The following is a 12,951-nucleotide window of genomic DNA, read 5'->3' on the forward strand; positions in this document are numbered from 1 at the left end:
AAGAGCACTTGTGCAAGCCTGGCAGCCTGAGTTCTGACCTCCACACCACACAGGAGACACCAACACCACAAAATGAACTACTCCCGGCCTACACGGCCTACACTGCCTTTTTGCACACACACACAGCACCTGCGCCTGTACACACACACACACACACACACACACACACACACACACACACACACACACACACTCCTGCTGTCTCCATTGGCCACTGCTCTGATGCCAGCTCAAATGGAGTATCTTTAGTATCTTTGCTAATGAAACTGTAGGAGTTGAAGTAGGAGAATTCCGAGAGAAGATACTTGATGTCTGCTGAGTAAAGCTTTATAAAAGATGGTTGTCTAAAGACTCTCTTGGCTTAGCTGCTTTGACAAGCAAGTCTCCTAATGAACTTTGTAACTGTAGCAAAAATTTAAAAAGTAATGTCTACATTAAAAATAGATTTTATCCTTCTAAACAGTATAGTAGTAAAATGATACATTAAAACCCTCTGGGTAGATGGCTCCGATCAGGGCAGAATTTAGAGTTCCGTGTAAAAACTGGGAAGTAGAGTGGCCATAATCCCAGCACTAGGGAGTTAGAGCAAGCTAGCTGTGTAGACTAGTCAGATCAACAAGCTTAGGACCCCCCGTCGATGGTGCATGGGTATAGGGAGTAAGTAAAATAGACAGTGATCCATGCATTAAGACATCAGAGGTCGGGGATGGGATTTAGCTCAGTGGTAGGCGCTTGCTAGGCAAGGCCCAGGTTGGTCCCGGCTCCAAAAAAAAAAAAAAAAAAAAAAGACATCAGAGGTCAACCTCTAGTCTCCATACACATGGACACATACCTGTACACACATGCACTCATACACATGTTAACACACCAGTATACACATATGTACACATACACACACACCAGCACACATATGTACCCGTACACATGCATGCGAGCACACGCATCAAAAAAAAAAAAAAAAAAAAAAAAAAAAAGAAATTACAGGGACCAGCAAGATGGCTCAGGAGGTAAAGGCACTTTCTGCCAAGCCTGATGACCTGTGTTTTATCCCCAGAAGAAGAGAAGCAATTCTGCAAATTGTCCTCTGACACTTCACGCATGCACAGTGGCATTTATGTATACACACATACACAAAAAATAAGTGTAAAAGAATTTTAATTTTGAAATTTCCAGCTTTTTATTAGCCTTCAGTGTTACAGTCAAGCCTGGGCCTTGATGGGATATCTACCAAGATTTGTTGAGATAGAGAAAGCTTCTTCTTAAGTAGCGGATAACCTGTCTGTTGTTGTTTGATCTACATTAACAGATAGATGTGCTGGCTAATTGTGTCTTCATCATTTTCAGAGAATGAGCAGGTGTCAGCAGTCTAGCCTTTGGACGGCGCCTTGGAGACCACTGGAAGTCAGGACCATGGACAAGAGCCCGTGGGTCTGCAGGCCAAGGCCAACAGCTCACTGCTGCCACTGATGCTGAGATCTCCACACTGGGCTCTGAGGATGGGCTCTTCTGAGTCGTGCTTCCTTTTGTTATATCCTGCAGGTGCAGTTTCCTGATCTGGGTGTTGCACCTGATCTCAGCCTAAACTTTGCACATCACTCCTGCCTTGGGACCACATTGAAGCTCAGAATTGTCCCCTGTATATCACTATAAGTTTTTTCCTTTCGAGAGTCGTTTTAAAGATAGTGGTATTATTATTATTATTTCCAAGCCATAGCTTGGGCTAAAAGGACACATTGAAAATGTCTGCCAATACCAAGGATAATCTTGTGTATTTGAAAAGTAACTTATTATTTGAAGTATTGTGGTTTTGTTTGTATTCAAAAGCTCTTGTTAGCTGTTATTTGTCTTAGTCTATAAAGCTGTGTGTGGTCTGAGCAGCAGGTACGGAGATGTGGCACCATGGTAGCAGGCACTCAGGTGAGAACTGGACCCCTATACAGGTGTAGTGCAGGCAGCCAGCTCGTCATGATGGCTACAGCAGCCACAGGGTCTTAGCAATCTTTCGGAAAGGAAAGCAGAGTGGGAGTAGGAAGGGAGAATTCTAATTTCCAAAGAAGGAGAGAACATCATGTTGCATCCAATTATGAGGATACTACAAACCCACTGGCAATGGCTTCTAAAGAGTTTTCTTTCTATAGAAACCCTAAGCTAACATTTCACAAGTGTGGAAATCCTAGTTTAAAAGAAATATTGTAGGAGCTGGAGAGATGGCTCAGTGGTTAAGAGACGTCTGCAGAGGGCCCAGTTTAATTCCAGCACTCACATGTTGGCTCACAACTGCATGAAATTCCAGATCCAGGGGATCGACACCCTCGTCTGACCTCCACGGCACTGCATGCATGTGGCACATAGACATACATGCAGTCAGAGGAACCCTATACACAAAACAATAGTAAAAAAGAGAAATACTTTTTTAAAGTATCATGGAAGCAATGGTGAAGGTGCCCATGGCTTGTGCTGTGGCTTGCAGCACACAATCACATGTGCAATCATTGAACTTGAGCTTTGAGCCCTCCACAGAGCTCAGTATAAGAGGGAGAAAGACGCTAGAACACTGGAGGAGACGTCCATCCTGGAAAGGACATCCGTGTGACCTCCTAGACATGGCACTCTTAAGTATATAACTCAAATTCATTGACTGCTTACTAAATTAAGTGGACTTTTCACTTTTTTACAAATTAAGTATAACCTTTTGTATATATATTTAAAGGTTTTGATTTGCTTCTTAATATAAAGGCAAGTAAGATTTCATAAACTTCTGTAATTACAAAAAAAGCCAAAGCCATTGACAGTGCACTGACCATGACAGCTTTGCTCCAGAGCAGTCATGTGACCAACCGCCTTTTCAAGTTTGTACTTTCCCCTTGCTCTCTCTTCCTGTTTTTCTGCCCAGTCACTTGTCAGAACAGTTCCAAATGTAACAGTATTATGTCTTCCCACAGAATGCCTGTCTCTAGGAAACATAATGGCTGAGGAATTCCCCTGGAGAAACATTAACCCAAAAGCCTTAGACATGAGCCCAGGTGCCCTGCAGTGCAGTGCAGTGCAGTGAGGCACGGCCTCGCTGACCCTTTAAGTGCAAGGCAGCCTGAGTGTCCGCTGCAGCTTGACAGCCATGCTTAACTGATCTGGCCTATGAACTGTGCTGTTTTCTGATTGTGAATCTTTTTATTCACCTATTTGCAGATTGTTTTCACGTCCAAAACAAAAGAAATATTTTTGCTATATCCACCTTTTTAATCCAAGTTTGGGTACTCATTGTCACCATTTTCTATCCATTGCTCCAGAAAAATGTGCTCTTTGCACAGCTTCTGTTTATCCACCAGGTCTTCAAACAGATGGACCCTTGCCTGCCTTGGTCCTTAAAGCTATAAATGTCTTGCACAGAGAGTTAAGGTCTGTGGCTTTGAACCTGCATTGTGTAGCTGCCTTGGTTTTAATCGAGCTTTATCTGTGAGTGCTCACCAACTGATCATATTGATCAGAATAAAAACCAAATGCTTTGTAATTTGATGTAGATGAGTCCCTGAAAAAAATCATGTCTGCCTTTTTTTACTTTGTCATGTGACTAGAGCAAGGTAAGCCTTAAAGCCCATGCTTGCTCCAGTCTCAAGCCCCCATTTGTCCTTGTTCTAAGTGTGCAACGTTACTAAAATGACAGTGCACAGCACCTGCCATGACTGTCAGAGCAGGAGACTGTTAGTGCAGAATTTTGCCAAATAATAAATTTCAACAAAATCTCATAGTAAACCATTTACATTTAGAGATGAGTGATTCCGGCACTGCTTACAGCAAGATTATTTGTGGTCACCAGACCTGATTTCCTCTAATTGATGTCTTTATAAATGACCTTTGGGGAGAAAAATCCTTCAGAGCATATTCGCGAGGGTGACGTGTTGATTACCTCCATGATCTCTGCCAAGCTGGAACAGCAGCAGTGACTATAGGACATAATTATATACGTGTAATACGTGATTGTAGGACTACAAAGAAAGGAAAAGGGAAAAAGATTTCCTTAAAATTTTAAACCGTGATTATTTGGACTTAAAGGTTCTCGAAGGCAGTGCGTGTACCCCGGTGGCATCTGTCGCATGCTACGAAGGGGGAAGGGTCATCCGAGATGAGTCAGGTACATTTTCAAGTCAAAACTTGAGCTCCAGTCATCGTTAGCTTTTGTGTTGTTTAAAAGGTCTCTTTATTTTTATTGTACAGAATGAATGCAGTTGAACTTGATAGATGTTTTAAAATCGAAATGTGAGTTTATCAAAAACAAAAGCAAAATTGCACAGTTGCTATGATCAAGTGACAATTATCTGCACAATTCAATGATTGTAAGGCATCCTGTCACAAGCAATGTTGTCTCCTAGTTTTTGATGCCTCTTAAACTTATGTCTTTTAGAAAGACAGTGCCTCTGTATGCTTTGTATTTTTACTGAGTGTAAATACTTGTTATATTTTGGTTAAAAAATGTAAGGGTATCATTTATTACCACATCTCCTAATACATCAGAACCAATAAAGAACGTGTATTAACTGTGTGCTTCCTTCCCAAGTCTATAGAACCCATGGAACAGCTAACCAGGTCCCTTCAAAGGAGTGTTCAGGCTTCGGGGTGGCTCATCAGGAGACTACTTGCCTCCCTAACATGCATGAAGCCCTGGATTTGATTTCTTGAACCACAAAAAGTGGATATTTCAACACATAGCTACAACCACAGCCCGGGGGTGGTGGAGGCAAGAGGAGCAGGATTTCAAAGTCACCTTCCACTGAATGGAATGTGTGAAGCCAGCCTAGAACACCCTAACTAAACTTAGCGTTCCAGTTTGGGGCCTGTGTCACCTCACAAGTCACCAGAGAAATCGGGAGTCTTCTGTTACTATCAACCATATCTGTGAACCTGATGTAATTTAAAGGTGGCGTTTGTTGTTACAAATGAAGTAACAATGACTTTAAACCCCATTGAACTCACTTTCTACAGAAATATCGATGGGCAACTGTCATGGTTGTTACAGATGCTGTTGGGCCCTAAAGAACTTGTCAGCCTCATTCATACAGAGCATCATCTCAAGAATTGTCCCAAATGAAAACACGGCCCCTTTTTATTGGAGAATGAGCTTTGCCGAAACTTTGCTCACATCAAGGCCATCAGAGCTACAGTGTAGACTGGAACCTGTTGGGAAGTCTAAGACACATGTGCTGTGACAGAGCAGTGGACAGACCCTACATAGTCCAGTGAGTAGAGAAAGCCGGGCATGCACTGTGTGCGGATCCTTGGCAGCCAATGAGCCTGTGCAGTCTCTCTACCCAGCCTTAGTTGGTACCCTGGTGGCCATTTCTTTTCTCCCAGTAAAGTTCTCCCAGTCCCTTCTATATATGTGGGTTTCCTCATGTGGGAACTAACACCTGTAGGCTCCAGATTCCCATCCCAACTCAAGGTTTTCCCAGCCCTTTGCTCTAGGTAAGAATGGGCAGACAGTTTCAAAAGGACTCTGTATGTTGCAGTCTTTGGGAAACAAGTCTTTGCTTTCCCCTTGAGTTCAGGCTTTTAGAACTCAGAACTAACCACGTTTATTGTCACCTAAATACCTTGTAATCTGTTAGCAGGTCTAGTAAACAAAATTTATGTAATTGGGTTCCTGTTGCTTTGGGTGTAGTCCATAGCACACCTTGAGAACCCATTAAACTTCATCTCTAGAAACCTGTGAAGAGAGAAGAGCCAGCCATCCGAAGGGCGGCCTCAGCCTGTCCCTCACTCACGGTATGCAGGTAAGGGTGTACATCTGTCAAGATATGCAGGTAAGGGTGTAGTACGTCTGATGCAGGTGGGCAGTACAACTCATGTTTGCCCTTCAGGATGCTGCTTCATGGAGTCTCCTTTGTCCTGACACTGGATTCCTGGGGATCTCGCTGCTTGCTCAGAGCCTCAAATCCTCATGGTGCTCATTTTCAGTCTCTTATTTGCCAGTGTGTCTAGTGCAATGTTGGGACTGGTCACACTGGGCTCCTTTTGTTTGAGTAGGCTTGCCTGCAGGAGCAGGAACTGCTAGACATTATTGAAGAGAGCATCTGTCCCTACCGAGCAGGCCTCCATATTGTCCTCATAGTTTAAATCCTACAGCTACCCCAGCCTATGATGGAAGCTTAACCTTCCCCAGTTGAGTGAAGATGTGGAAATGGAAAGGACACAGTCCATCCAATAGGAAACACTTCCCACACCTCAGAGTAAATGCTAGATGAGCCCAGACCATGGATCAAAATGGAGTGTTTGTGTACTGAAGCTACCAGCAAAGTCAGGCACAGTAGCATACACTTGTAGTCAGGAGCGTGAGCCCCATAGAACAAAACAGCATTTTCTTGCACTAGGCTTGGGGAGTAAGAACATTGGCCATCTATCCTGACGATCTGAGTGCAGTCTTTGAACCCACACAGTGAGAAGGGAGAACTGGGTGCCACAAGCTGTCCTCATCCATGTCTTATGGCACATGCATGCACACACGACAGATGGAATTTTTAAGATTTACTCTTGAAATGGTCTCAACCGTGTGGTCCTATCATGGAGTTCATTGTATAGACAGGTCTGGCCTCCAGCTCACAGAGATTCATCTGCCATCTGCCTTTGCCTCCCAGTTGCCACCACCTATTAGTTTAACAGCACACTTAAAAGGAAACTGGTAGCTTTTAGATAGATACATTAGACAAAATTAATGTCTCAGTAATAACTGCAATTAGTAAGTTAACAATTCAGAATAATAGTAATAGTAAGCTAAACAAATTAATAGCAGCATAAACTAATGAGGTGATGTGCCCAAAATGGATACAGTTCGGCTCTTTGAAAATATTTGGTGAGAATGTAAGGTGAGGAATAACCCTGGTTAGCAACAAGAAGGGACCATAATTGTGGTCTTCACAGTATTATGCTTGTGAGTTGCTGTTAAGAAGAGCTCCCCAGAACCATGAAAGGGAAACAGAAGAGCCACGGTTTTACTGGTAAGAGTGACTGAACCTGGTGGGAGAAGACCTGCCGACCACCATACCAGAAGGTACAGGCGGAGAGATGAGAAGCCCACCATGGTTCCCTGCATCATGAGCTTAAGGCTAACCTGGCAATGGAAAGGAGTGGGGTTGGGCAGTTGAACCTGTCAAAAGCTTTTCAAAACAATTACAGACTTGGACTACTGCTCTGGTAAGTCATGCATGTGCGGAACCTATTGAAATCTTGGGGTTTTTAAAAGTATGGTTGAGTGAAGCATGCTGAAGAACACATTTGATTCCACCACTCAGCTATCAGAGAGGTAGATCTCTTGTGAGTTCCAGACAGTTCTGGTCTACATAGAGTTTCAGGACAGTCAAAGCTACAGTCTCAAAAAGGAAAAAAAAAGGATAGACTTGACAGTATTTGAAGGCATAGGTAATGTCTCTAAACACAAAGGCTGGGAGGTAGGGAGATACTTGAGTTCACAGACCTCCAGTGGAGACTGGTAAAGTGTAGACCAAAAAGGCAATCATGACCTGCAGACCAAACAACTGAATCCACAGAAAGGCAGGAGCAGAGACCCAGCTCTCCAGAGTTGTGTTCTATGCATGTGCCCACATAGGCATCGACACACCCGCCAGAGCCATTTTTAAACTTAAGCATTTCTTAAACAGTACCGGGTCAGGTGTGAGGTCTCGCTCTCTCCAGTTTGGATTAGGGCACTTGGAGACTGGGAGTGAATGTAGTGATTCAGCCAGTCTTACAATGTGGGCTTCTGCTTGGCGTTTTTGCAACCTGAGTTCTTTGGGGGGTTGGAGAGAAGAGTCTCTCCCAGGGCAAAGTTAAGAACCTTTTAGAGTCAACCACGTGGTTGTGGGACACATCTTTAATCCCAGCACTGGGAGGCAAAGGGAGACTGATCTCTGAGTTTGAGGCCAACTTGCTCCACAGAATGAATTCTAGGACAACCAAGACTACATAGAAAAACCCTGCCTTAGGGAAGAAAAAAAAGTAACAGACACCAGGTGGCGCCATGCTACAACACGACCGGGTTTTCTTTTTTTCTTTTTTCTTTTTTTAAATTTATTATATATAAGTCCACTGTAGCTGTCTTCAGATACACCAGAAAAGGGCATCGAATCCCATTACAGATAGTTGTGAGCCACCACGTGGTCGCTGGGATTTGAACTCAGGACCTCTGGAAGAACAGTCAGTGCTCTTAACCACTGAGCTATCTCTCCAGCCCGTGACCTAGTTGGCTTAGTTTTAAGACAGGTAAGCCCAGCATACGGATGGCTCTCACCTCCCACCTTCCCTCCACCCCTACCCACTCCCCTCACAAATCTCTCTAATTCATTTCTTGTTTAGAGACCCATCGGCTCCATGTGTGTATCCATGGGTGTGAAGCTGCCTTTTGGAGCCTGGTGGGCTCAGTACAACTTGAGTACCACTAAAGACAGTGATTCTCACTCGTAGAGTCAGTCTATGTATTGGCCATAGTTCTGAGGTGGAATGTCCTGTGAGCCCCACACCTCCCTGGCCGTCTGTTCACAGTCTGGTCTCCTGCGGCCAGCACAGATGTCCACGGTTGTCCCGAGCTGTGATTTTGCCACATGGTACATTGTATGGTATCATTCCGTGGTACATTGTAGCCCTTCACCTGTCATCTGACTCATAACACCCTCTTCCACGGTGTGCTCTAAGCATTAGGGGTGGGGGTGAAGTGACTTGCTCAGGGCTGAGCCCACAACTGTCTCTCATTCTCTGCGTGCTATGAGGGAAGGCCTCTGATGAAAGATGAAGGCTACTCTGTCTACAGGTATAAGCATGGGTGTTTGAAGGCAGTGTGTTGCTGTGTCCATTTAGTTAACCATCAGAAATACTATTCCTGCATGGGCCTATTACGTCCTCAGACCTAGATTTTCAGCCAAGCTTAGAGTACCAGCCCCTGTCCCCTGAGAAGTGGGCCTTGAATCCTTTCAGAGGTTACAGTAGCTAGAAAACGGGGGCAGCCTACCTGCCCAACAGCTGGTGAGTGGGTAACAAGGCTGCAGTATGTCATACATCCTCGTACTTCAGCTGTGCAGGAAGTATAATTTACAGGGAAATGGACAGAATTGGAAACAAGTGAGGTAGGGATGTAGCTCAGGGGTAGAGACTTTATATAGCATAACCAAAGCCCTGGATTTAGTCCTCAGCGCCACCAATAGACAGTGAAATAACCCAGACCCAAAGACATGCAGCCCATAGCTTCAGGTCTTCAGTATGCGCTATGGAAAGTGGGGTACCAGTGTGAGCCAGGAAACGAGGGCAGGGAGCCTAAGGGAGGAGGGAGAGCAGACCCTAACATACTGTGCATGGAGAGGACTGACCAGCAGAGAGGGAAGAAGCCAGCTAGACAGTGAGGTGGGAGCTGAGTGTGGTAGCCCATGCTTTAATCCCAGCACTCAGAAGGCAGAAGTAGCTGGATCTCAATTTGAGGCCAGCCTGGTCCACATAGAGAAACCCTCCCTGTCTTGGAAAAGAAAACCTGTGTAACAGCAGCTTGTCTGTGAGTGGTGGCTAACAAACGCCATCTTGGGGTCAGAAGTTCCCCGGGAATTACAAGCAATCGTGAGCAGGCCGGCGTGCGTGCTGACAAACGCCCGTCCTCTGCAAGAGCAGTAATCACTTCTTATTTTGTTTTGTTTGAAAATAAGGCCTCCCTATGTAGCCCTGGCTAGCCTGGAACTCACTATGGCTGGAACTCATGGAGATAGACCTGTGTCTGCCTCTGCCTCCTTTTTAAAATTTTTTATATTTATTAACTTGAGTATTTCTTATTTACATTTCGATTGTTATTCCCCTTCCAGGCCAATATCCCCCTAACCCCTCCCTCTCCCCTGCCTCTGCCTCCTTAAAGGCGTGTGCCACCTCCCCCAGCAGCGATCATCCCTTAACCACTGAACTAGCTCTCTGGCCCTGGAAAAAATACCCCTCATTTCAAACTAGATTAATGTGTCTTCTTTACGGCCCACGCTTCTATGTGAATATTTTCCTAGTCCTCTCATACATGATGCTCAGAGCACGTGTGTGTAGTGTGGTGCCAGGTCTATATCTGCAGCTCCCATAGTTTTTCACGGTTACTGAAAAGCCACTTTCTTCCCACCACACAGCAGTTATCTTTGCTGTTAAGTCAAGAATATGACTGTGTTTCTTGTTGTGTCTCTTAAGTCTGCTGTGTGGTCTGTCTTCACTCCCAGAACCACTCTGCCTTCATGCTGTAGTGCTGTGGCTGTGTTGCGTGGGGTAGACGGAGCTGTCCCTGTGTGACTGGAGAAGGCCCGGCTCTCACCCTACACTAATGCTGCGGTCCGTCAGCATGACAGGCGGTCTTCGCACGCAGAACTCTGGGTGGCTTTAATTCTTCTTTTTATTGGTTCTTTTTCTTTCTTTGTTCTAAATAGGCCAGCCTCGGACCCATCACCCCTGTGCATCAGCCCCCCAAATGGAAGATGATGTCTTTTTTTTCTGTGTCTGGCTCATGGCCTTATTCTTCATGCGAAGGTTTTTATTTATTTTTAAGTAAGTGGATGCTTTTGCCTGTAGGAATATCTGTGCGCCAATGTGTGTCTGATGCCAGAAACAGGCACTGGATCCCCTGGACTTGAAGTTACAGACAGTCGTGAGTCACCTTAAGGGTGCTGGAATTGAACTCAAGTCCTCTTCAAGAATAGCAAGTATTCTTACCTTCTGAACCATCTCTCCAACCTTTGTGTAACACACTGCGTAAGAGTTTGTTCCATGCCTTCACTTTGAAAAGTAGCTTTTGTGTTTTCAATGTTTAATTACTTAGTCTTGACAAATAGAAAACAAAATGGGTCTTTAATGTTGATATGGCATCTGGCAGCCTTGCTTCTGCCAATACTAATTTAGACCTGTGTCTGGGGGTTGGGGATTTAGCTCAGTGGTAGAGCGCTTGCCTAGCAAGTGCAAGGCCCTGGGTTCGATCCTCAGCTCCGAAAAAAAACAAAAAAACAAAAAAAAAAAAAAAAAACAAACAAACAAAAAAAAACACCTGTGTCTGCCTTCTTGTTGTATAGACTTTCTTTTTTTCTTCACGACAATATAATGCTAAGAAATGATAGGGCCAGGCAGGCATGGTGGTGTATGCCTTTAATCCTAGAACTCGAGATGAGGCTACCCGAACTCCAGGCCAGCCAGGCCAAAAAGAAAGAAAGGAGAAAAGGAGATGGGGAGGACAATCAATACAGAACCTGCATTTGCCAAAGTGTGTGTGTGCATGTATATGTTTTTATGTACACACACACACACATATTTTTCCTCAGAAAGGCCCTTCTGTTCCAGCTTTCTCTCTACCCTTGGCTTCACTAGCTGCTGAGCTCTGTCAATGCCTCCCCTCTGTCTGTTGAGATAACTGGATTTCTCCTGTATCCTGTTATAACACCTAGTTAATACTACAGATCAGCACAAACTTGGTAGCGTGAGCTACATTCTCTGCGCTTCTCTGTGGGTCAGAAATCCAGAGGCTCGAGCTGCTGTGCGTCTCTGCTGCTCTGTGTCTGAAGACCATAGAGCTGAGGACTGCAAACATTCCAAGGTCATTCCAAGGTCATTCCAAGGTCGTGGCTGCAAGCCCGTTACTCTGCAGCTGTCGGTAGGCATGGGCCTCACCCCTTCCCAGCTGGGCTGCCCTACTGTCCGTATGTCAGAGGCCAGTTGTAGGGACAGAGACCTGGAGGTAAGCCTGCTGAGCTGTCTGGCTGCAGACTGGTTACAGCTGGGGTTGCAAGCTTGCCAGATCCCGTGAGACGGAAACTTCCATGGTTCCCTGTGTTGGGCTGGTGGCTGTGCTGTGCTAGAAGCACCTGCTTCCGACTATCAGGAAGTGGAAATAAAGCAGGAGAAACTTGATAAAATACAGTTGATGTGCTAAAGCAATGCTCCTCACCCTCCCTAATGCTACTCTCTAGTTCAGTTCCTCGTGTTGTGACTCCTAACCATAGAAGTACTTCATTGCTATTTCATAACTAATTTAGCTACTCTTAGGAACCATATGCATCTGGTATGCATGCAGGATATTTGCTATGTGACCCCCCAGTGGGAGGTTTACTTTTAAGAAACAAATACCTTAGCCTAGTGTGGTGGCACACTCCTTTAATCCCAGCACTTGGGAGGCAGAGGCAGGTGGATCTCTGTGAGTTGGAGGCCAGCCTGGTTTACATACTGAGTTCCAGGACAGCTAGGGCTACACAGAGAAACTGTCTTGAAAAACAACAAAATAAAAATAAAAACTTGCTTAGAAAATAAATAGTAACATACACAAAGTTGAACATACTGTGCTAACTGTTGGGGTCTGGAAATCAGTACACAAACCACTCAGACATTGATCTTAGTCAAATAGGAATGGTTTATTGAACACCACACCCCAAGACTGATCAGGGCCACATGTCAGACTTTGGAACTGACTGATGTGTCAAGATCGTATATGGCTTTTAAAAATATCTGTGCCAAATTATTTCACCAGTCAGGATTTAGGGTAAGAGGTTTCCTTAGGAACATGTCCTTGTTATATAGCTAACATTCATGTCTTAGTGTGTCAACCAGGATGGGACTTGTATAACACTTATGTCTTAACGTGTCAACTAGGGTGTCAGTTACCCACAGTCTCTTACTACAGTACAATGCCAGTTCCTAGAGAGATCTTAGGAACTTAAACTTCACCCTACTCAAAATGGAAGTCTTACTCCAAATAGTTTCTTATATTGGTGCAGGCGTCTCTCTTATGTTGGGGTCCATCCCAGGGGCAGCTTAGAAAGGCAAATACCATAAAAGCTCATACACAGTGTGGGTAGTGCTGCTCAGTGGTTGGTTCAGGTCCAAGCTCGCTGTGGCTCACTGTACAAAGCAGTTCTGACTTCTGTTGTTCTGTTGTGATTTGTTTCCAAGAACAAGAAGGCACAGAACAGCCTAGTAACG

The 12,951-nt window shown here is 44.7% G+C and overlaps 1 protein-coding gene across 5 annotated transcripts in view; it reads left to right on the forward strand.

The window, feature by feature from the left end:
* Positions 1-4,537, forward strand: part of Rapgef6 (Rap guanine nucleotide exchange factor 6) — a 162,928-nt gene extending 158,391 nt beyond the window's left edge. For all 5 annotated transcript variants that reach the window (XM_032911944.1, XM_032911941.1, XM_032911940.1 and 2 more), the window contains one exon: positions 1,345-4,537. In XM_032911944.1, the coding sequence (XP_032767835.1) occupies positions 1,345-1,370 (26 nt within the window). In that variant the 3' untranslated portion in view covers positions 1,371-4,537. The remainder of the gene's footprint in view (positions 1-1,344) is intronic.
* Positions 4,538-12,951: the final 8,414 nt, after the last annotated feature.

This window comes from Rattus rattus, chromosome 9 (assembly GCF_011064425.1).
Source record: "Rattus rattus isolate New Zealand chromosome 9, Rrattus_CSIRO_v1, whole genome shotgun sequence".
Taxonomy (NCBI): Eukaryota; Metazoa; Chordata; class Mammalia; order Rodentia; family Muridae; genus Rattus; species Rattus rattus.